This window comes from Otolemur garnettii, unplaced genomic scaffold (genome assembly GCF_000181295.1).
Source record: "Otolemur garnettii isolate 467f Iridium unplaced genomic scaffold, OtoGar3 scaffold00020, whole genome shotgun sequence".
Lineage (NCBI taxonomy): Eukaryota > Metazoa > Chordata > Mammalia > Primates > Galagidae > Otolemur > Otolemur garnettii.
In genome coordinates this window covers 16,846,702-16,870,923 of record NW_003852415.1, presented here as the reverse complement: position 1 = coordinate 16,870,923, position 24,222 = coordinate 16,846,702, and the positions used below count along the sequence as shown (strand labels likewise).

The following is a 24,222-nucleotide window of genomic DNA, read 5'->3' as shown; positions in this document are numbered from 1 at the left end:
CTGTGGTCCCAGCTACTTGGGAGGCTGAGACAGGAGACTCGCTTGAGCCCAGGAGTTGGAGGTTGCTGTGAGCGTGATGCCTTGGCACTCTACCCAGGGGGACAGCTTGAGGCTCCGTCTCAAAAGAAAAAGACGGGAGGGTACTGCTTACTTCATCCTTGTTCCACCCACTTTCTCTTGGGTTCCAAGCGTGGATGGCTAGAAGCAGAATTAACTTCAAGATTAAAAACATTGCTGGAAATTTTTTGTTAAAAAATTACAGTTCCGTTATTATTTCACTGGTTCTCAGTGTCTGCTTGGCACAGCTTCCAGGCCTGTTTTCTGTGTGGTTGCCTCAAAGAAGCGACTGTAACAGCTCACATTCATCAAACTCGTGCTGGGTTAAGGACTTTATACGCCTTAATTTATTTAAGCATCATAATCGCCTTACTTTACAGGAAACTGAGGTACAAATTTAAGGTCACACAGGTCAAGGCAGAGCCAGCCTAGGACTCAGTCTGGCCCAAAGTCCATGTTCCTGCCACACTATATTATCTCTTATACACTTAATTTTCTGTTTTTGTTTCCTAACAGTTATTAAAATTTTAACATACAATAGGGGATCTTTTTGCAAACCCAGATAACGGAGCAATTGTTTATCTTCATGTACACAGTGTTAAGGTTCTTAATTTCAGTCAAGCCCTTCCATGATTTCTTTATCATTAATATATTGACCTGGCGTTTAAGAGAGGGAAAGGTATGCTTGGATTGATCTCTTCTGAGACATGAGAGTAAATTTCTCATCAAGAAACTTATTTTTTATTTTGCATGATAAATAATAGGCTTTATTTCATCTCTGAGCTCCGCCTGCCTCATAGGGCTTGCCTGGCTGTTTCATAGTCGCAAATAATGAAGCAGATGCTTTCACCCCATGAAAAGCCCCAGAGCCAGTGCCCATTTTCAGGTATCAAGGTTGAACCATCACCAAGTGGGTCTGACTCACTCCGTCTTGGTCGACTTCCCACTGCATTCCTGCTGGCTCTTCAGGTTTGCTGGTACACAGGGAAAGAGGAGTGAGATGGAGACAGTTGGAATTCTCTTTTGTCTTTTTAAATCTGAGTGCTGAATTCACTTACCTGCGTTTGTTAAGAGTTGCCTATGTTGTGACATCTTTAATCAGAGTCTATTATATATGGGAGGGCTAATCTTGCCCCAAGCTTTCCTTTTTTTCTTGCCCTTAGTGAAATATTTGGGATATAGCCTCCCATTAATATTGATGTATGCTGAAAAATGAGCTCATATTTTTTGGTTACTGTTCATTTGAGTTTCAGAAATTTGACTTCATGATATCTCATTTTAATATTTTGTCAACTTTATTGAGGTATTAATTGATTCATTTTTAATATTATCTCTTTCTTGTGTACTTCAGTTTCAGAATGTTTCACCATACTTGTTTTTGCTAAAAATACCATCACTTCAACTTCATCCTCTGGTTATTTTAACAGCCGTTTTATCTGCCTACAGGAGAATATTAAAAAGTGAGCCTCCATATCCCCAAGAAATGAGTGCTTTAGCTAAAGACCTAATTCAGCGTCTTTTGATGAAAGATCCCAAGAAGCGATTGGGATGTGGCCCACGTGATGCAGATGAAATCAAAGAACATCTCTTCTTTCAGGTGAAACTTACAGAACAGATAGGTGGTTTCATAGCCCCTGCTGTTCTCAGGGTGCTGGGCGTTCCGGTGAAGTGAGTGAACACAGTCCCTCTTGCCATCATTTCCCACCACCTATTTTCATATACATTGCACCTTTTTTTTTTCTTTAAATGACAGAGGCCCTTTAAGGAAGGACCAAAATTCTTGTTGTAAGTGGAGTGGGAGTGGAGAGGATTGTAATAGCATTCAATTTTCTATATAATAATTGGTTAGAGTTTCTAGGTTTCCATTTGTGATCTTGTGATTTAGGCATATGGACTGAGGAAACTTTTACTGTCGTTTTTACCTCTCTCTGGGTTCATGAGCTATTACTGCCATTATATTTCACCTTTTGGATAGTGATTTCATTGTTTCCCCTTTTCCCAGGAGAAATCTTAAAAAATTTTAAATCTACCTATTTCTTAGTTACATATCCATGACACACAGAAAGTGATTCACGCATTTTTTTGCCTTCATGACAGTGCTTTTTTTATTCTGAAAAAGCCTAGTAAGATCATTCTACAGAGCCCCAACACATCTGTTCAATTGAATTTGCTCAATTTAATCCAAAAAACACAAAAAGTCACCTAACTAGAAAAAAAGGTTTAATTGAGTTGACTAGTTATTTCTAGGCTAAATAATCAAACCTGAGATGCCATGGCTCTGATTTTGAAAGGCCTAAGCATATGACTTTTTTTCTTTACATTAACAATAGGGTCATACTTTGCTGCCCAGGCTAGAGTGCAGCGACCTGATCATAGCTCACTGTAACCTCAGATTCCTGGGCTTAAGCTATCACACTGTTTCAACCCTCCTGAGTAGCTAGGACTACAGGCTTATGTTACCATACCTGACCAATTTTTTTTAATTACTATTTTTTATACAGACAGGCTGATCTTGAATGCCTTAAGTGATACTCCCACCACAGCCTCACAAAGTTCTGAAATTACAGGCTTGAGCGACTATGCCCAGCCACATACAACTTTTTTTTTCTTTTTTTGAGATAGAGTCTCACTTTGTCACCCAAAGTAGAGTGCCTGTGGCATAATAGCTCACAGCAACCTCAATCTCTTGGGCACAGCGATCCTCTTGCCTCAGCCTCCCAAGTAGCTGGGACTACAGGTGCTCACCACAACACCCAGCTATTTTTAGAGACAGGTTTCTCTCTTGCTTAGGCTGATCTTGAACTCCTGAGCGAGGTAGTTTACCAGTCTTGGCCTCCTAGAGCCCAAGGATTATAGGTGTGAGCCACTGCGCCCAGTGTTCACATGCAATTTTTTAAAAAATTTCATCATATCAACAAGAATGACCTAAATATTTATGGTCTGACTAGTAGGAGTGTTCAACCTTTTTTTCCCCCCTCTGCTGTACATTGGAAGGGTAAGAATTGTCTTGGAGTCATACATTAAATATACAAACACTAACAAAAGCTGATTAGCCAAAAAAAAAAAAAAAAAGGTCCATGCATACTTTACGTGATATGCGATACCACAGATAAGCAAAAAATCCTCACAAAATCAGCACATGGGGTCCGTGGGCTGCAGGTTGGACACCCCTGGTAGAGGGGCCATCTGAGTTTTAATTACATTATTATCACCAAAACAAATGAAATGCCAAAACAAAAAACTAACCTGTTAAGTTAGCTTTGATTGAAAATGAGAATTTTCTCTCTACACTTCTTTGCTCAAAAAAGCCATATTTATTAGTATAATCATTTTTAAAAATATTACTATACTTCTTAGAGAATTTCAATAACAGTGAGAAATACCTGTACATTTAAAATGAAATGAACTTCTCATATGTGTATTTCATAAATTTGTATAGCTTGGCAAGATTACTATTTGAACAAACTTTTAAGTACTTTGTTCAGAAGTTTATTTCAAAAATTAATCAGGTAAAATTCAAGAAACTATTCAAGCAAAATACCCCCAATAATATTTTCCTAAGATCTTTTCCTTCAATGTTCCCAGTATGTGTGAATATTGCAACATGCCCTTCATATTAGCTAAATTTCTCTTTTTAATAGCTTGGAATAGTAAATTTAGATTATGTAATTGCCTTGACTTTTTAAATGAGAGGGATGCTTTTGGAAAGACCAGGATTCTACTTACAAAGACCAAATTGTTCTTTTTCTTTATAAATGGAGTGGGGGTGGTGAATGTGCAAAAGATCACAGTAGCATCACATTTTTTTACATATTAAACATTCTTCTACTAACAAAGCATTTCTTTAAATTGTCTCTTTACTGTAAAGTTTCTCTTAATGTATGTAATAATAGCCACACACAAATCAGATGCTTATAACGGTAAGATTACAGCTACATAGAGGAAAGAATACTCACTAGAACATCGGGGACTGTGTTCAAATGCCGGGTCTTCCACCAACTGGTGTTTACATGTAAAGGTTAATTCTTATTTCTGGGCTTCAGCTTTCTTCTGAATCAAATAATGAAAGATAAACTAATGATCTCTAAATCTCATTTCAGCTGAAAAATTTAAAGATCTGTAATTGTCTCATTTCTATTTCCTCCACAAGGGAACATAATAAAAACATTTTATGGTAATAGATGAAATGTACTGAATTTTATCAACTAACAAGGAAAAGTTTTCACATTTTATCATTGCACTCATACGTGGTATAGTGGACATCATCTTATATTCTAATTGTTAATGTTTTAGTGATACATTAAAATAAGGTGTATTTTACTCTCAGTGACAACATATTAGATTTGAAGTAATATGGAAATAGATCTGTAGGATTCCAATCAATTAAGTACTGTCTGCGATTGTTTTAAGTGATAGAGCATAAACTGCAGAGGGTTGGATTTAAATAATATAAAACATAGCAGGTGCTGTCTGACATAGGTAGGAAGGGGGCTGGGTTATTCTCTGGGGGAGATAAGAGGCAGTGTTTTAAAATGCTTGAATGGGCTCCACACCAGCCACATACACCAAGGCTGGTGGGTTCCAACCCAGCCTGGGCCAGTTGAAACAACAATGACAACTGCAACAACAACAACAACAAAAATAGCCGGACGTTGTGGGGGGGCGCCTGTAGTACCAGCTACTTGGGAGGCTGAGGCAAAAGAATGGCTTAAACCCAAGAGTTTGAGGTTAACTGTGAGCTGTGATGCAACAGTACTCTACCGAGGGCAACATAGTGGGACTCTGTCTCAAAAAATAAATAAATAAAAATAAAAATGCTTAAATGCAGTTAAAAGAGAAAAGAGCTGTCACCTCATGTAAATTCATAGATACAACCAAATTCATGATTTGTAGTGAGTTTTTTTTTTCCAATCTATCCAGATGACCAGGAGGAAAAACAGGTACCAGGGGAGAGTTAAGTAACACTGTCTCTGGAAAGTAGGACTGCGCCTTTGGTGCTACTGTTCATATCCATAGAGCATTTGGAACCCCCTTGTGGTTGTTTGTTTGCTTGTTTTCTTTTTCACTTAACGCCTTCTTCAGGAGGCTCAAGATCCCCTAATTTTTGTAGTCCTGGTAAACCAGGATGTCTTGGTGCCCCCTAGAGGACACTCTAAGACTCAAACAGTGATGGAAGGTCTCAGTTTCAGAAACAGCAGTGGCTGGAACTATATAACCTGGTAGGAAAACATGCTGCTCTTGTTTGGGGGAAAAATATGTATTTTAAAGTATTGGTTTGAATGGATTAAAATCCTAATCTTTTTTTTTAGAAAAGGTATTTTGAGAGAAAATGAAAGATACATTATTAAAAAAAATAACAAAATATATTTGACTTTATTGATTTCTACTTTGTACCAATTTTCTTTCTCTGCTTTAGAAAATAAATTGGGATGATTTAGCTGCCAAAAAAGTGCCTGCACCATTTAAGCCAGTCATTCGAGATGAGTTGGATGTGAGTAACTTTGCGGAAGAGTTCACGGAAATGGATCCCACCTATTCTCCCGCAGCCCTGCCCCAGAGCTCTGAGAAGCTGTTTCAGGTATTCTGTTGAGTATGTGCATGTGTTGATCATTAGTGTATTTTGAAAGAAAAGATTAATTTTCCCTTATAAAGTAGTTTTTTAGCATCTTACAAATGGAGTTCTCTAATCTCTTCAAAATTACTAAGTACAGAAATACTGCAAATTGTTAACTGAAGTTATGGTTTGTTAAATAGCAGATATTGTTTATGTGTTTATTTTTCATACCTGGAGTTTTATTTTTGTTCTGGCTCTTTTATGGAAAATATAATACTTTATTTTACGTCTATTCATATATGTATTCTTTAGTTCACAATGTTATCTAATTCTTTAGTGAGTAATCTTAACTGCTAACTCTTTAAAAAAAGATTTTAAAGGATTTTATATTTAGAAAGGGATAAAATATTCTAACTATTAAATCGCATCATAGATTTAGATCTTTGACTCTTATCTAACTATTAAATCGCATCATAGATTTAGTTCTTTGACTCTTATCTAACTATTAAATCGCATCATAGATTTAGTTCTTTGACTCTTATAAGTGTATCTTTAGCCTGCTTTAATCTGGCCGTCCAGACCATTTCCTAATTTTTTCTAGCACTTGACCAGGAAGTTAGTAGATGTTTTTAGAAAATATTTGTTAATGAACTAGTGAATATTCTAGCTTGAACAAGTTAATCATCCATTATCATTATCCACTTCTGGTTCAGCATATCATTCTGCCATTAAATTTAGTCCTCTTCCAGAACTCAATTTTAAATTTAATTATTCTGAAGAAATAAATAAAAGTCAAATGATTGCTGAATTAAAAGCTAACTTTAATGGAACTTGCTATTTTTCTAGTTTACAAACAGTAGCAGTTGGATAACTTTAATACCTTGTCTGTATCTTTTTGGAGAAGTTAGTTGTGTTTATAAGTAAACTTTTATCAACAATGCGGGGGAAGTACAGCTATGAGTCAGATTTGGGGAGGAGAATGGGCAGGTAGTCTTTTTCTACACTTCATTTTGGAAATGGTTTAATCCTACCAGAAGATGGCATTGTCTCCTTCTGAAAAGCATTTTTCAATTGATTTAAAGTAACCTAGTATTTTGGGTGCCAAATAAAATAAAATTAGATTCATCTCAACAAAAATTTGAGTGTCTCAAAAAAATAATTACAGTTTATTAAATGTAAAGTGCTGAATGGTAAAGTTGCAATTCTTTATTTTTCACCTGCTTTCCCTTTTTTAGGGCTATTCCTTTGTTGCTCCTTCTATCCTCTTCAAGCGTAATGCAGCTGTCATAGATCCTCTTCAGTTTCACATGGGAGTCGAACGTCCTGGAGTGACAAACGTTGCCAGGAGTGCAATGATGAAGGTATATAAGTGTGGTTACTTAAATGACACATCTGTGGTTGGCATGAGTGTTTAAATACCAACACTAATTAATGTCCGTAAATCCAGTCAAGGTAATAGATTTACCATTCAACTAAAGTACCATTTTTTAAAATGTTAATAGTAATATTTTCCCTAGAGGATTAGTAATATCAATTTGAATGAGCTCCTGTGTACAATGATAGAGAATTATGTGTCTTAAATAAAAATGATATAGATGAAAATAGAAAGAGCTATAGTAAAATACATATTAGATTATAAACCTATTCCATTCATATTTATTAATTTTAAAATTTTTATATTATTCTATTATTTTATTTATCTCTTATGTATTACTGACATTTTCTTTTGTGTGTGTGTATGTGTGTGTACCTATTTTATTTATTTTTTTTATTAAATCATAGCTGTATACATTAATACAGTCATGGGGTACAGTGTGCTGTTTTTATATACAATTTGAAATATTTTCATCAAACTGGTTAACATGGCTTCATGTCATTTAGTTATTGTGTTAAGACATTTATATTCTACATTTAGAAAGATTCACATGTACCCTTATAAGATGAACCATAGATGTGATCCCACCAATCACCCTCCCTCCACCCATCCTCCCCCCTCCTTTCCCCTCTGTCTCCCCTTTCCTCATATTCTTGGGCTATAATTGAGTTATCACTTTCCTAGGAAAGCTATAAGTTAGTTTCATAGTAGGGATGAGTACATTGGATACTTTTTCTTCCATTCTTGAGATACTTTGCTAAGAAGAATATTTTCCAGCTCCATCCATGTAAACATGAAGGAGGTAAAATCTCCATCCTTCTTTAGGGCTGCATAGTATTCCATGGTGTACATATACCACAATTTATTGATCCATTCATGGATCTATGGGCACTCGGGCTTCTTCCATGACCTAGCAATTATGAATTGGGCTTCAATAAACATTCTAACATTTTCTTAAATTAAACGATGTTGGTTTCCTATCAGGACTCTCCATTCTATCAGCACTATGACCTGGATCTGAAGGATAAACCACTGGGAGAAGGAAGTTTTTCAATTTGTCGGAAGTGCACACACAAAAAAAGCAACCAAGCTTTCGCAGTCAAAATAATCAGCAAAAGGTATGACCATCTATGGTAGTCTTTCTTATGTATTCATACTTGTCAATGCAGTCTGTAAATTAAGAGATATTTATTTAAAAGGAAAGCAACAGTGTATTTTAAGGCTTTTTTACTCACATGTTTAACCACTTATCAGTTGGTCCATTATAGTCCTAGCTCTGATTGATATTTTCTGATAAAGTAATCCATTTAGACATAAATCCTAGTTTGATATCAGAAAGTTTTTTGTGGCACTGATGAATTTAATCAAGCTCACCTAGTGATTTTAGCAGTTCTCGTCATTTCTATTAGCTGTATATTTGAAATATTTTTCTCTTAAATGATTTAGCAAGCTATTCGTAGCTTTGAGAGCCAGCTAGTTGTTTTGGTAACTGATTATTACCTTCATGATTGTATATTCTTTTACCAAATTGTCAGCCAACTAGAGCATCCATTTTTTCATATCTGTGCTTTTCTGACTCAGAAATAATAATTTTCTCCAGAATACTTTATTACTTTATCTGGTGGGTGGTGTGATTCATTAGTTTCATGGAAACCTCATTTTGACACTTTGACATATGTATTCTGAATGCATCATAAGTAAAAACAAAATGAGGGTTGGGGTAATAGAGATCCTTGATGAAAGAGACATGCGGCTGCTAACTTTCCTTGCAGGATGGAAGCCAATACTCAGAAAGAAATAACAGCTCTGAAACTCTGTGAAGGACACCCCAATATCGTGAAGTTGCACGAAGTTTTTCATGATCAGGTACCTCACTTTTTTTTTCTGTGGGTATTAATTCACACAGAAGGTTCTGCTTTTCACCATTTTATTGGTGCTGCTGATCTGAGTCAGGGACATGGGACATCACCCAGCCACTAGAAAGGGCAGGGAAATTATTCCACATGCCACCTCTTACCCACTTTCAAATCAGTTTGTCCTTTCACTTCTACTTTTCTCGCTCTCTGGTTGCTGCCTGTGACATGGCAGACGGACAGATGAGCAGGAGCTCAGCAGTGCTGTCCCCAGGTGCAACATGCTCGTCACCAGTGCCTCTGCTATCCATCAGCACTGGACCCCTCCGTACCTGTCAGTACCGGGGACTGTTGAGTCTTCAGCTTTCCCTTCATTTCTAGAGCAATTTAGAGAGTTGAAGCCTAATTACTATAAGCTAAAAAACAAATAGGCAGTAGAAGGCTGCCTCACCTTCTTGCTCCAGGTGGCAAATTCTGCTCAATCCCAAGGCCAGGTTCTGCCACCCTTTCCTCTTCTACTCCCAGCCCAACTTTCCAGAAGGACCTGCCACAGAAGTGTGTCACTTGGGATATGGAGGCACACCATCCACTGCCACCTCCAATGACAGAAATTGCTCCATCACTTTGCTTTTTTCTTGCGAGACTGAGTGGGGTGTGATGACACAGCCCTGCTCCAGGCAGCATGGAGGCATAAGATCTAAAACCAATCCTGAATGTGGTTTGCCCTAATTGTACCAGTGAAGAAACTGAGATTCTGAAGGGTCATGAGACTGGTCCAAGGTCACACACACAGTCAGTGAAAATCTAATAGGGAGATCCTGGTCTTAGTTTTGGGCTTTCTTTGTTGTGCGGCTGTAACATTTGCGACCTGAAATAGATGGGGCTCAATTCTCTACCACATTGAAACTCCCCAATATGCCATAGTCAAGAATGGATACATAGTGGCGAAACTAGGCAGCAGCGGCAGTTGTATCACACCCATAGTAACTGCTGCCATTAGTTACCTTGTGTGGTCCAGGTGTTGTGCCAGACACTCTCCGTGTATTATCTTACCCAGTCCTTACCATAACTTCAGGAGGAGGGGAAATAGACACCAAAGTTGAGTAGCTGGGTCTCACAATTCGTAAGTGTGAAGGCTGGGATCCAGACCCACACCGTCCAACTTCAGAGCCCAACAAGCTTTTATTTACTTTGTTCTGCTGCCTCAGGGGAGTCAGAAACGTGACCTGGTTTTCACATCTGGCAGTGAGCACCCCAAAATGACCTCATCCTCTACTTGTTCTTTGGTTCTAATAAGAAAAGGAATGCCTTTAAAGTGAGGATTCAGGAGAAAACGGGTCTCCTGGTTCCCATTGCCCACTGACTGCCTAATGGAGTAACTCCTATCTGGAAGTTCAAAATCAGTCTCAGTCGTTAAAAGTCAAGGTGTTGGCAGGACTGGTTCCTTCTGGAGGGCTTATGGGACAATCCATTTACTTGGGTTTTTTAGTTTCTAGAACCTACCCACATTCCTTGGCATGTGGCCCTTCCATGTATCATTCTAATCTCTTGCTTCCGTGCTCCTATCTCATACTACTGACTCCAATGAATAATTCAGGAAAATCTGCCCATGTCTAAATCTTTAACTTATCACATTTGCAAAATCCCTGCTACCACATACAGTAAACAGCATAGGTTCTGGGGATTAGGACACACATATCTTTGGAGAGCTATTAGTCAAGTTACCACACACACATTTTCTCATTGTTATCTACATTTTATTGGTAAGTGTCCTAAGGTTCATAGACACGACATAACATCTCCATGATTATAAGATAGTAACAGAACTAGCATCTAAATCCAAGTTTGATTCTAAACCGTATTTCAAACCACTATTAGATATTGCCTTCCATCTTTTTAAAGCTCTTTTTAAAGCCTGTACTTATAGTAGACTTTCAACCTTAACTTTTTTTGTCTGATGTAGAAACTCAAATTAGTTTAATCTCTGGTAGCTTAGAGCAATTTTTTTTTTAAAAGGGTTGTTACCTTATATAATTTGTCCAGTATGTTCAGGATAATGTATGTCTTTGTTGTAAAGCAATTTCCTGAGTTGTGCTAATTCAAAAGAAAACATACCTTGATATGTTTTCTGTGATATTAATGCTATCATGCATACACCTAAATCAAAATAATATCATTATACCTTTTTCTAAATCATGTGTATTCATTTGAGACCTGATATCAGTCCTTTGATTTTTGATAGCTTCTGTGTTATTTTCTTCGTGGAAATAATGTGCATTCTCACAGAAAAGGACCACAGGGGAAAAAAGTGAAATACATGTGAAGCAGAGTAAATATATAACTTATAAAGAAATTAGTTAACAAATGCTGTTGGGATCAAAAGCAACTTTAAAAAAACACACAGTTAGATATGAGTATTTGCAGTGAATTATTAACAGAAACCCTGAAACTAATGTGTCAAAGTGTAAATGGAGGTTCAGAATGACAACATCAAAAATATCTTTTTTTTAAAGGTAAATTTGCCATTAAACAGGCTGCTGGGCTTCATATGCACCATTGTTACGCTCAGTAAACTTCTGTATTATTTAAAGCAGATGATTTCACATTATTGTCAGCCCTAGGTCACACTTTGAAAGGAAAGAGAGGGTTGGAGTGGAATTCAAATGAAAGGACTAGCTTCATGCAGTGCTGAGCAGTGGCACATGCCCATAGTTCTAGCTACTATGAGAGGGTGAAGTTGAAAGATCCCTTGTACTCAGGAGTTCAAGACCAGCCTGGACAACATAGCCAGACCTCATCTCAAAATTAAACAAATAAATACAAATGAAAGAATTAGTCAAGGAAAGGTATATATGAAGTTCTGATACATTCACGAGTTTGCCAGTGTGTTCTTAAGTTGGCAGTACTGCACAAACTCAGTAAGGTTTTGTAACCTTGGTACCTCAGTGTCTCATAATTGTGTTTGTGTCTTGCTAAGTGGCATTCATTATTGTTGTTGCATGCTTTTGTGTGCTGTTGTGAGAACATCAGAGACCATCATTGTTTTAGAGCAGTGAACAAACATTAAATTTCTTGTTAAACCTGTCAAGAGTGGAAGTGAAATCAGGGACATGTTAGTCCAGGTTCATGGAGATAAAGCCATGAAGAAAACAGTGTACAAATGGATTAAAAACGTTTTTCTGAGAGGGGAGAAAATGTCACTGAGGAAGAGAGGTCAGGGCGGCCAATAACAAGCAGAACTGATGAAAACATTGCAAAAATCTATCTCATTATGTGTCAGAATCCTGATCTGACTGTGAGAAGCATAGCAGACCAAGTAAACATCAAGAGAGAAACAGGAAGATCTTAACTGAAAAAATTGGCGTGGGAACAGTATGTACAAAAATGGTTCTAAAGGAGCTCACGGTGAACAAAAGCAAATGAGAGTCAAAGTTTGCCAAGACCTTTTGGAGAGGCAGGAAGATGTTTTGGGCTGTGTTATCACTGGTGATGAGACACAGGTGTACCAATACGATCGCGAAACAAAGCCTCAAAGTGCATAATGGAAGTCAGCTGATTTTCCACAACCAGAAAAGTTCCATCAGGCCAAATTAAGAGTCAAAACAATGTTGCTAACCTTTTTTGATATCAGAGGGAGTGTTCATTATGAATTTGTATTAACTGGACAGTTAACCAAGTTACCATTTCGAAGTGCTGAGAGGCTGCATGAAAAAGATGAAAACCTCCTGAACTTCTCTCCAACAACTCATGGCTCATGCATGGCAGCTCACATGGCGCTGGGGATTTTAGCCAGGAAAACAAGTAACTGTATTTGAACATCTTCCTACTTAACCGATCTGGCCCTCACTGACTTTTTTCTTTACCCAAAGATAAAGGAAATATTGAAAAGAAGACATTTTGATGACATCAAGGGTAAAACAACAACTCTGATGGCCATTCCAAAGAAAGAGTTCCAAAGTTATTTTAAAGGGTGGACTAGGGACTGGCTTCTGTGCATAGCTTCCCAAAGAGGGTACTTTGGAGGTGACTATAGTGATATCCAGCAATGAGGTTTGTAATATTTTTTCCTAGGATGAGTTCTCCAACTTAACTGTCAGACCTCATACAGTCAGTCTAAAGATTTCACTGTAACACTTGGAATTTTCCATTCTGAAGTGGAGTTCTAAAAAAGTCTTCAACTCTTTTCTCTAAGATAAGAGGATTACTGTTGATTATTTTAACGGAGGATTATTTTAACTTTACTGGTGATAGCTAATAGTCAATAAGTGTTTTATCCATTAATAGACATATGCTGCTCTTCAAGTAAGGCCGTCCACATCATTCTTTGTTGTGTTTTTTTTTTTAATCTCCCTAGCTTCACACATTTCTAGTGATGGAACTTCTGAATGGGGGAGAGCTATTTGAACGCATTAAGAAAAAGAAACACTTCAGCGAGACGGAAGCCAGCTACATCATGCGGAAGCTTGTTTCAGCTGTCAGCCACATGCATGATGTTGGAGTGGTGCACAGAGATTTGAAACCTGAGGTATAAAACAATGTGACCTCTTACTTAACTCAATCTAGCATCATTATTAAATGTCCCCAAATAAGTGGGATTAGTGGGGGAGGGAGCAGAGTTTTTGGATTTTTTTACTTCCAGAGTTGTTAAATAGATACTTGAAAACATGTTTCTTAGATTTTTTTTTTCTTTTGTGTTTCAGTCTAAAATAATTTTTTCTTTCTTTCTTTCTTTCTTTTTTCTTTCTTTCTTTTTTTTTAACCAGCTGATCATCTTGAGTGTATATTTGTAAGTGTGAGAGCCTTTTATGGAAAAAATACTTCATGTAACAGTTGTGGACTAAAAATAAAAATGGAAATTTTTGTAGCAGAAAATAACATCCCACATACATATCTATATATATGTACACACACCCCCCAATTTAGAGAATTTTTTTTAATGATGTATTTTGAAAGCTTATTTTTTTTTACATATGTAATAAAATTGGTTAGCTTGTGAATAGAAATGTCTATAATTCTATTCTAAATACTTAAACATAAAGCATTGTCCCGGTTGATTAGCCCTGCTGTCTTTGCATGTGGTTTCCTGTGCTCATGTGCTGTAGTATTTATAGAGCTGTGTAGCAGTGGAGGGGCAGCAGCTCTTTATATATTTCTTTTTACAAAAGGTTAATAAAGAAGGTTCTAACTCTAGAATAATCCCTTTTTAGTATCAAAAATATGAGATTTCCTCCCTCTTATAATAAAAAATCAGTAAAATAATAATGAAAATTAAAAAACAAAACCCACTAGTTTATAAAACGATAACAATGGTTTGTGTTTTGCCATATGCAAAACTATACATATTTCTTCCCCAAAGAGAGTTTTTTGGTTTGTTTTTGTTTTTGTTTTTTTGCAGTTTTGGCCAGGGCCGGGCTTGAACCCACCACCCTGGGCATATGGGGCCGGCGCCCTACCCCTTCTGCCACAGGCGCTGCCCACGAAGACAATTTTTTTTTACCACACGATTATAATGCATTTTCAGGTATATTGAAAATATTAACTTATTTGATTTTTCTTTTTTGGTTAGACTACAAAAGAATATTTCTCTAAGAGCGCTATTTTTGCCATTTACTTAAATATCTTGAATTTTTAGAGGAAGAGGATGTTTAAAAAATGGAATTCTATGCCTTCAAATGTAGTTATTCCTTTAAAGTGTTTAAGTTTCTGTGTATTTTCTACTACCATTATTCATATTACTAGTAACTAATCAAAAGTAAATTGTGTCTTATTAACTTGCAACTATGATAGCTCCCCCCGCTTCCATCTTCATAGTTCTCACTCTCCTATGTAACACCCACTGAAAATATGGCGCTCTGTACACTGGAGATTAGCTGTCTATTTTTAAATGTGAAAGCACACCACTTAAATGTTTTCTTGATAGACAAGGAACAAGTATGTAGTTTTTTTTTAATTGAAAAGATCTGTTCCATGACTGTATAGAATTCATTTTCACATGTTTTATTCTTTGATAACTAGCCATCTGTCTTCTCATGAGTCTCAAATGAGGTGACTATCTTCTCCAGTAGAATTTAAATTTGCCTTCCTACTTTGCTGATAAAAAGATAGTTTTGTGGCTTAATTCTGTTTTGTTTTGTTTTGTTTTTTTGAGACAGAGCCTCAAGCTGTCCCCCTGGGTAGAGTGCTGTGGCATCACAGCTCACAGCAACCTCTAACTCCTGGGCTCAAGCAAGTCTCCTGCCTCAGCCTCCCAACTAGCTAGGACTACAGGCGCCCGCCACAACGCCTGGCTATTTTTTGGTTGCAGCCATCATTGTTGTTTGGTGGGCCCGGGCTGGATTCGAACCCGCCACCTTAGGTGTATATGGCTGGCGCCTTAGCCACTTGAGCCACAGGCACCGAGCCTGTCACTTAAATCTAATTTGTTATGAGGCTTTATAGTCATTTGAAATGAAGTTTAGCTGTCAGATTATTTAGGACATTGTGCTACAATTATAGTCCCAAAGCAAACTAGATTTTGGAGAAATGAAAATGTACTTTTGAGCTAACATTTTAATAATAAAATGTCTTTCACTTGGACTTTTAAATGGCAGAGTATATTATTGCAAACTAAAATTTTAACCCCTTTCCTGTGTAGCATTTTAATTAGTTAATTAATTAATTAGAGACAAAGTCTTTGTTGTCCAGGCAGGAGTGCAGTGGCCAGTCATAACTCATTATAGTTTCAAACTCCTGGGCTCAAGATCCTCTGTCTTCAGCCTCCTGAGTAGGTGGGACCATAGGCACGCACCATCATGCCCAGCCAATTATTTATTTATTATAGATATGGGTTCCCGCTGTGTCACCAAGGTTGGTCTCGAACTCTTGGCTTCAAGCATTCCTCTCATCTCATACTCCAAAAATGCCGGGATTATAGGCATGCGCTACTGTGCTTGGTCACATGTAGCTTTTTCAGATCTGATTATATGTTTTTTGGTAGAAAGTTAAGTGGGATTCATTTTCCGCTTAAGCAAAAGCCTAAGTCTAGGTGAGAGTCAGATAAATTTAGAAGCTGGCTGACTTTCTTAGTAGGCTGCTTTGTGTTTTTCAAATTGATCCCATACTTTTCAAAGATTAAAAAATGTTATATATAGCAAATTCATTTCAGGCAGAACTTGAGATGAGGATAAAAGGGGACTGAATGGTTACTTCCTACCATCCTGATCGTGCCCACCCTCCTCTATGGAGAATTATTTCTAACTTTCCACTTTGTGCTTTGAGAGAAGAGGCAGACAAGTAAGCAGTATGTTCTGTCATGCTCAGGATATAGGAAGAATGGATTAAAGTCACCAAATTTAGTGAATGCCACCTTCCTTCATTTCCTCTACTTCAAAAGCTAAGATCAAGGAAGCCTTTCGGCAGTCTCAATATAGAACAAACCTAAGTCATTTCCAAAGCCTTGGCAGGCTCAATGAGACAGGGTCAGGTGTGCTGCATTCACTGCTCTGTGTTGCACAGTGCTTTGCTCGGCCCAGGCGCTCAGGTGGTTTTTGCTGAAGGATCTATCCCGAGAAATACATCCATGAACCCCAACTGTGACTTCAGTTGTCACATATTCAGGGTTAAGCATTCTTATTATTAAAAATTTAAGAAAAATCTTCAGTTAATTTTCTTGCTTTTCTTCCCTCCCACTTTACCCATTTCAGCTTTTTACTGGGAGGTTTAGAAGATTTTTCTTCTTCATGTCAATGAAGTCACCTGTGAAGTCTTTTATTTCAGCTAGAATAGTATTAACAAAGCAAATGATGTTGCAGAACTGGGAATAGTTAAATAACTATAAAGTGTAACAGATTTGTTAGGATGTCTAAAGACGTATAATCAGATTCACTTGCTTTCGGTTCTAGCTTGACATACTTATTGAAATGATAATTTGTTGATCTGGGCATGGTGGCTCATGCATGACTGTAATCCTAGCACTCTGGGAGGCTGCGACAGGTGGATTGCTTGAGCTCACAGGTTCAAGACCAGCCTGAGCAAAGATCGAGATCCCACCTCTAAAGCTAGCCAGCATTGTGGTGAGCACCTATAGTCCCAGCTACTTGGGAGGCTGAGGTAAGAGAATCGCTTAAGCTCCACAGTTTGAAGTTGCTGTGAGCTGTGACAACACAGCAGTCTATCAAGGGCAACTCTGTCTCAAAATGAATAAATAAAAATAAATAAATTAATTAAATAAATGATAACTTGTGCCTTAGTGTACTAGTTATTTATTATAAGCATGCAGTAAGTACAAAAGCTGTACAGTATAGGTTTAGAGATCTAGAAGATTTGGCAGATGAATGATTAGAAATAACATTGTTTTTTAAATATTTAAGAGGTAATATCTCTATCCATCGAAATATGTTTAACTGTTTTGGAGAAAATGTTTCTGAAATGTAATGCATATCTCCACCACGTCTTCTTTAATATTATATTTTATTTATGACTTTATTTGGTAAACAAATATTTACCAAAGCATCTACTCTATGACTATGTGATGCCCTCAGGACAGGGAGACAGGGTCATAAATAAGGTGGATGTAATCCTTACCCTTATAGAATTATGGTCTAATGGGGATGAAAACATTAATAATTGCTGAGAGAGGAGTTTTTGCTAGGATCCTGCATGGAGCGACCCTAATCCTAGCCCTAACCCTAATCTATTAAAGTGTAAGTACCAGAAAGGAAAAGTAAATAGTGTTTGGAGAAAATATAAAAAGTCCTAACTTCAATTGGTGGGATGATTAAGGTGGTATCTCTCAATGAGCAGTGGAGGTACATGAACCAGGCTGGAAGGCAGGTTGGTGGAGGGAGTGGAAGACAAACTCAAGCAGACAGAAAAGCACAGACGAAGGATCTGGCATCAGAAGAGGCATGGTGCCCTTGAAAATGTTTCACGTGACACTGTAAAATAGCAATAATACAAGAAGATATGAAGTGGAAAGCCACCATGCGTCGACCTTCAGCCCCCACAGCCTCCCCACGAGGCCTCTCTCTGCATGAATCAAATATCAATATACAGAGAGAAAGTTACATAAATGGGATCAGCAAATCCATGACATTGTAATGAGAAACTAATTTAAATGTTGGTATCTTGCAGAATTTACTGTTCACTGATGAAAATGACAATTTGGAAATTAAAATAATTGATTTTGGGTTTGCACGCCTAAAGCCACCTGATAATCAGCCTCTAAAGACACCCTGCTTTACCCTTCATTATGCGGCCCCCGAGCTCTTGAATCATAACGGCTACGATGAGTCCTGTGACCTGTGGAGCTTGGGCGTCATTTTGGTGAGTTTAGAGCCAGTAAACCTGGTCAGTTCTTTCCTCTGTACATCTCTCCTCCTTCAGTGTTTTTCTTAAATTTGCAAAAAAAGAAAGAAAGAAAGAAAGAAAACAATTGGTAAATTTGTTTCTTTTCTGTACAACTGATTTAGAGGCCTGATGAAAGACTATTTCCCTTTCATAGAACTTACATTAGAAAAATGTAGGAAAGTTAGCTGTGTTTTATATGAATGAATGAGAGTTACATATCTTTTTAAAGAAGCAATGGTATGTTTTCAAAAGACACACATTACATTGGATATAAGGTAAAAATAGCAGTGACGCATCATCAGAAAAACATTTTTTAAAAATTCTCTGAGGTTTCAGACTAAATATGTATTTAAAGAATATTTAGAATAAATTAACAAATTAATATATAAAGTTAAAAATGTTTATGGTACATAATTCATAGTAATCACAGTGAGCATGGTTTTTATGAAATGTCCTTGGTTGCTGTGATTAGAAACAGAACATCAGGGCTCAGTGCCTGTAGCACAGTGGTTACGGTGCCAGCCACATACACCGAAGTTGGCAGGTTCAAATCCAGCCCAGGGCCAGCTAACCAACAACAACAACTACATCAAAAAATAGCCAGGCGTTGTGGCAGGCGCCTGTAGTCTCAGCTACTTTTGGGTGGCGCCTGTGGCTCAAAGGAGTAGGGTGCTGGCCCCTTATGCTGGAGGTGGTGGTTCAAACCCAGCCCTGGCCAAAAACTGCAAAAAAGAAAGAAAGAAAGAAAAAGAAACAGAACATCAAGCTAGAAAAATCTCATTGTATATTTTCTCAAAATAGCTTTATTGTTTCTACATATGATTTGTAATGCATGAACTTAGGAGAGGAAGAAAGATACCGGGAAACAAGTAAAAATCGCTCATGGTCTTCCCAAACTCATACAGTATTACGAAAGCTCTCCCTCTCCTTCCAGCCTCCCCCCAACTATACCTGTGTAGGCTTTATGTCTTTCCACATGTTTTTGCATACATGTATGCATATTTGGATATTTTAACAAATGGATTATATTATACACATAGTTTGAGTCTCTGAAATGTATATAACCACTTCTTTACTAATGAGCAGTTACTGTTTTTCCTTTTTTTTCACTAATTATAAGCTACACAAATTAATTTTTTCTGTATATTTATCTGCATGTGTCTCATTATTTCCTTAGGATAGATTCCTAGGAGATAGGCATATACATCTTTACTTTAACACATATCTATCTAGATTTCCTCTAGAAGATGTATCAATTTATGGTTTCATCAACTGTGTGGGAGGAGTACATTGGATGCCATCAGTTTTTTTTCTGGGTTTGTTTTTTTGAGACAGAGTCTCACTTTGTTGCCCTTGGTAGAGTACTATGGCCGTCACTGTTCACAGCAACCTCAAACTCTTGGGCTTAAGCAATTGTCTTGCCTTAGCCTCCCAACTAGCAGGCACTACAGGCACCCAGCTATTTTTAGAGATGAGGTCTCACTCTGGCTTAGCCTGGTCTTGTACTCATGCACTCAAGCAATCCACCTGCCTCAGCCTTCCAGAACAGGTGTGAGCCACTTCTCTGCTGTTTGTTTTTTTTTTTTTTTTTTCAGGAGTCTTACTCTATCACCCAGGTGCAGTGGTGGCATCATAGCTCACTGCAAAGTCAGGCTGTTGGACTCAAGTGATCTTTCTACATCAGGCTCCCGAGTAGCTGGGACTACAGGTGCTCACCACACCCAGCTAAAATTCTTTAAAAACTTTTTGGTAGAGACAGAGTTTTGCTATGTTGTCTAGGTTTGTCTTGAACTCCTGGTTTTAAACTGTCCTTCGGCTTCAGCCTTCAAAGTTCTGTGATAATAGTCATGAGCCACTGTGACAGGCCATGGATACTATCAATTTTAATCTTAAACAATATTATGTAGTTACAATTTGAATTAATCAGTATTCATATTTGATGAATATTCAGTTTGAACATCTTTGCATACATTCAATTTGTATTTATTGTTTTATGGATTGTTATTATGAGTTTTGCTCATTTTTCTATGGGGAGAATTTTCTTACATTTAAAGTTCTACTAAGGCTTTTAATTCTTTATCTGCCATTAATATTGAAAATGTCTTTTTCTGGTTTGTCATTTGTTGGAAAACTTGTTTATAGTAATGCAGGGTTTTGATTTTGTTTATAGAAAGGTTTAAAATAGAGACTTTAAAAATTTCTGTGTAGTAAGATATGTCAGTCTCTTCCTTTATGGTATCTGACTTTGATGTCATATTGTCACTCTATCCCTGTGCCTAGCCCAAGATTATAAAAATATTCTCCTAAATTTTTCTCTAGCATTATTATATTTTATTTTTAATCCTTAAATCTGTACTCCATCTGGAGTCAGTTTGTTTTCTCCCAATGGCTAGTCACTTATCCCTGCAAGATGGTTCTTCTTTTATTTTTAAGTTTTATATAGTTTTCATCTCAGCAATTTTGAGCTATCGTTTATAATTTCCAAACCAAACTTACATATTTATGAATAAGATTATTTTTAATAAAAGTAAACAACTGACTTTTGGGTTTGGGGAGTTTCTTTTTTTTTTTATTTCAGGTTAACGTAAGGGTACAAACAACTAGGTTATAATATTTGCATTTGTGAGGCAGGGTCCTTCTTATAGTTGTTCCCCCACCCAAGAGGTATGCCATATACCTTTACATTGTGCCCATTAAGTGCACATGAACCTCTTCCACTCTTCTCCCCCCACTTCCCCCCTTTCCTCCCTCCCCTCTTCCTGCGCCCTCACTCTCCCTCCCTCCCCTAACTTTGAATTGAATTGAGTTTTCCTCTTATGTGGGTGTGTATTAGATTGTCACTGGCTTCATATTAGTATTGAATACCTTGGCTATTTGCTTTTCCATTCCTGTGATACTTTACTAAAAAGAATGTGTTTCAGCTTGGTCAAGGTTAATACAAAAGATGTAAAGTTACCATCTTTTTTATGCCTGAATAGTATTCCATGGTATATATATACCACAGTTTGTTAATCCATTCCTCAGTTGATGGGCATTTAGGTTATTTCCACATCTTAGCAATTGCAAATTAGACCATGATAACCAATCTAGTGCAAATGTCTTTTGTAAATCTGAGAATTTTGTTTAAGGACTTAAATGGGGGGACATTTTCATTAGTAGCAATGTCTAAAAATCTCAGTAAGAAATAGCCTTTCATTCTCACTATTTACTTTTTATTATAAAAAGGGCCTCTATTAAAATATACATCAGTTGTATGGCAATCAAGTTCTTAAAGTTTTTTTTTTTTTTCTGTAGAGATGAGGGTCTCACTGTATATGCTGTGCAGGCTGATTTTGAACTCCTCAGCTCAAGGGATCCTCCTACTTTAGCTTCCCAAAGTATCTTTAAGGTTTTAAAAGTCTTAACCATGCAGAGAGGAAATTTAAAGCCTCTGAACACCCTATCTATAGAAATAGCGTCATGTAGTGGCATGGGTAGAAGTGATACTTCCCTTTAGATCTAATTGTGAAATTGTTAAGAAAAGCAGGACAAGAAACAAGTGATACCATAGGAATACAAGCATGATATCCAGACTGAGAAGTTCTGCAGGACAAACAACCCAGTTTTTCAGCCTGTAGATTAAAAGATGCTAAGGAAATAAGGTTTACATCTTACTTGAATCCTGATTCAAGTACTTTCTAATTTAAATTCTCTTTATTAAATTCAAATCTAAATAATTAATATGGATGTAATTAATTACACCATGTGCATTGTATAATTAGGGAAATCTGAACTTTGATTAGGAATTACTGCTAATTTTTTAGGTGTAATAATGCTGTTGTAGTAGAGTGCTGTGGCGTCACAGCTCACAGCAACCTCCAACTCCTGGGCTTAGGCTCATCTTTGCCTCAGCCTCCCAAGTAGCTGGGACTCAGGCACTCACCACAATGCCTGGCTTGGTTGTAGCTGTCATCGTTGTTTGGCAGAACCAGGCTGGATTCAAACCCACCGCTCTGGTGTATGTGGCTGGCGCCCTAGCCACTTGAGCTATCGGCGCTGAGTCAAAAGGTTGCTTTCTTTATATTTAGCCACAAATGTACCAGTTAGGAAGTAGGGTAGGATTAAAAGGTATAACAGGTTTTGGAAAACTATTTGGCAGTATGTACTGAACATATGCAGACAAAATAACCCAGCAGTTCCAATCCCAGGAATATACCCAACGGATATGTGTATATTTATGTAACAAAGACATGTACAAGAAGGTATTTAATAGCATGATTCAAAATTCCCCAACTGGAAACAACCCAAATGTTCATCAACAATAGAAAGATATTTTTAAAAAGGGATTCTGGGAAGATGGTGGAGTAGAAAGCACAAGGGATCAGTGTCCCCTCATAAACAACAATTGCACTGGCAGAATCTATCTGGTCTAACTGTTTTTGAACTCTGGAGTCTATTGGCAACTTGTAACTTCCAAGGGAAAGCTTAGACAGTGAAGTGCAGTACATTTTAGTCAATTTCATCTCTTAGCAGAGATAAGTATCTCTTATCTGAAATACTTGAGACATCACTGTTTTAGATTTTTTTCAAATTTTGGAATATTTGCAAAATACATACCAATTGAACATCCCTAACCCCCAAATCCAAAATCCAGAATCCTCCAATGAACTTTCCTTTGAGCATCATGTTGATGCTCAGAACATTTTGGGTTTTGGATGTCAGATTTAGGGGTTAGGGATGCTCAACTAGTAGCAGATACCCAAACTCTGCCCTGTGGCAGACAGCTACATACATGTTCCTAGAACATCCTGCACACAGCTTGTGAGAACCAGGGTGGGGAAAAGGTCCTTGTCCTCCAAACATGGAGAACCAGTCTTCTTTTTTTTTTTTTTTTTTACAGAGTTTCACTTTGTTACCCTCCATAGAGTGATATAGGCTTATAGTTCACAGCAATCTCAAACTCTGTGCTCAAGTGATCCTCAGCCTCCTGAGTAGCTGGGACTACAAGTGCCTGCCATAACACCTGGCTATTTTTAGAGATGAGGTCTCACTCTTGCTCAGGCTGGTCTCAAACTCAGGTCTTGATCATCTGAGTTCAGTTAATCCACCCACCTCAGCCTCCCAGAGTGTTAGCATTACAGGCGTGAGCCACCACGCCCAGTCCGACAAGGACCTGTGTTCTGAAGCACTAGTTGCTGCTCCTCATCACAGAGGTGCAAAGAAGCAGTGACCACTGTTGTTGCACCTGCCACCATTGCTGCAAGCTCCTCCCTCCTCTAGGTGAAGTGATTTCCAGAGGATTTAAGGTCCTCTTTTTTTGCCTTCTTTTTCATTTTTCTCTTATTTCCTTTTTGGGAATCAAATGTTCAAGATAAGGACATTGAAAATGAAAAGCAACTACATATACAGGGAAAATGAGAAAGTGACCATGCATGCCCAGCCAAAGGTGCAAGCTTAGAAAAGACATGAAAAGACATTAAGTTTGCACTTCAGTATGAACTTTGATACAGAGACAGCTGACAATAATCCAGGAAAAAAGGAATAGGCCAGGTGTGGTGGCTCATACCTATAATCCTAGCACTCTGGGAGGCCGAGTCAGGTGGGGATTGCTTGAGTTCAGGAGTTCGAGACAAACAAGAGCAAGACCCCATCTCTACTAAAAGTAGAAAAATTAGCTGGGTGTTGTAGAGACTGATGCAGGAGGATCACTTGAGGTCAAGAGTTTGAGGTTGCTGTGAGGTAGGGCATGCTAGCCTGGGGCGACAAAGTGAGACTGTCTCAAAAAAAAAAAAAAAAAAGACAATAAAACAATGTTTTTAAAAGACCTGCAAACTCTTAGGAATCTGATTTCCAGGCTTAACATATTGCTAGATTCACATGTCTCATTTTCAACAAAAATCACAAGGCATACAAAGAAAAAGGGAAGTATGGCCCATTTAAAGGGAAAAAAAATTAACTGAAACTGTTCCTGAAAAAGACCTCATGGCTAATCTATTAGAAAAAGACTTTAAGGCTTGGCGCCTGTAGCTCAAGCGGCTAAGGCGCCAGCCACATACACCTAAGGTGGCGGGTCCAAC

At 37.6% G+C, this 24,222-nt stretch overlaps 1 protein-coding gene across 1 annotated transcript in view; it reads left to right on the top strand.

The window, feature by feature from the left end:
- Nucleotides 1-24,222, top strand: part of RPS6KA5 (ribosomal protein S6 kinase A5) — a 193,265-nt gene that overhangs the window by 155,025 nt on the left and 14,018 nt on the right. Inside the window, exons 8-14 of the mRNA XM_003787075.3 lie at nt 1,504-1,654; nt 5,474-5,635; nt 6,847-6,972; nt 7,971-8,104; nt 8,759-8,852; nt 13,194-13,364; nt 17,951-18,142. Coding sequence (XP_003787123.3) covers nt 1,504-1,654; nt 5,474-5,635; nt 6,847-6,972; nt 7,971-8,104; nt 8,759-8,852; nt 13,194-13,364; nt 17,951-18,142 — 1,030 coding nt within the window. The remainder of the gene's footprint in view (nt 1-1,503; nt 1,655-5,473; nt 5,636-6,846; nt 6,973-7,970; nt 8,105-8,758; nt 8,853-13,193; nt 13,365-17,950; nt 18,143-24,222) is intronic.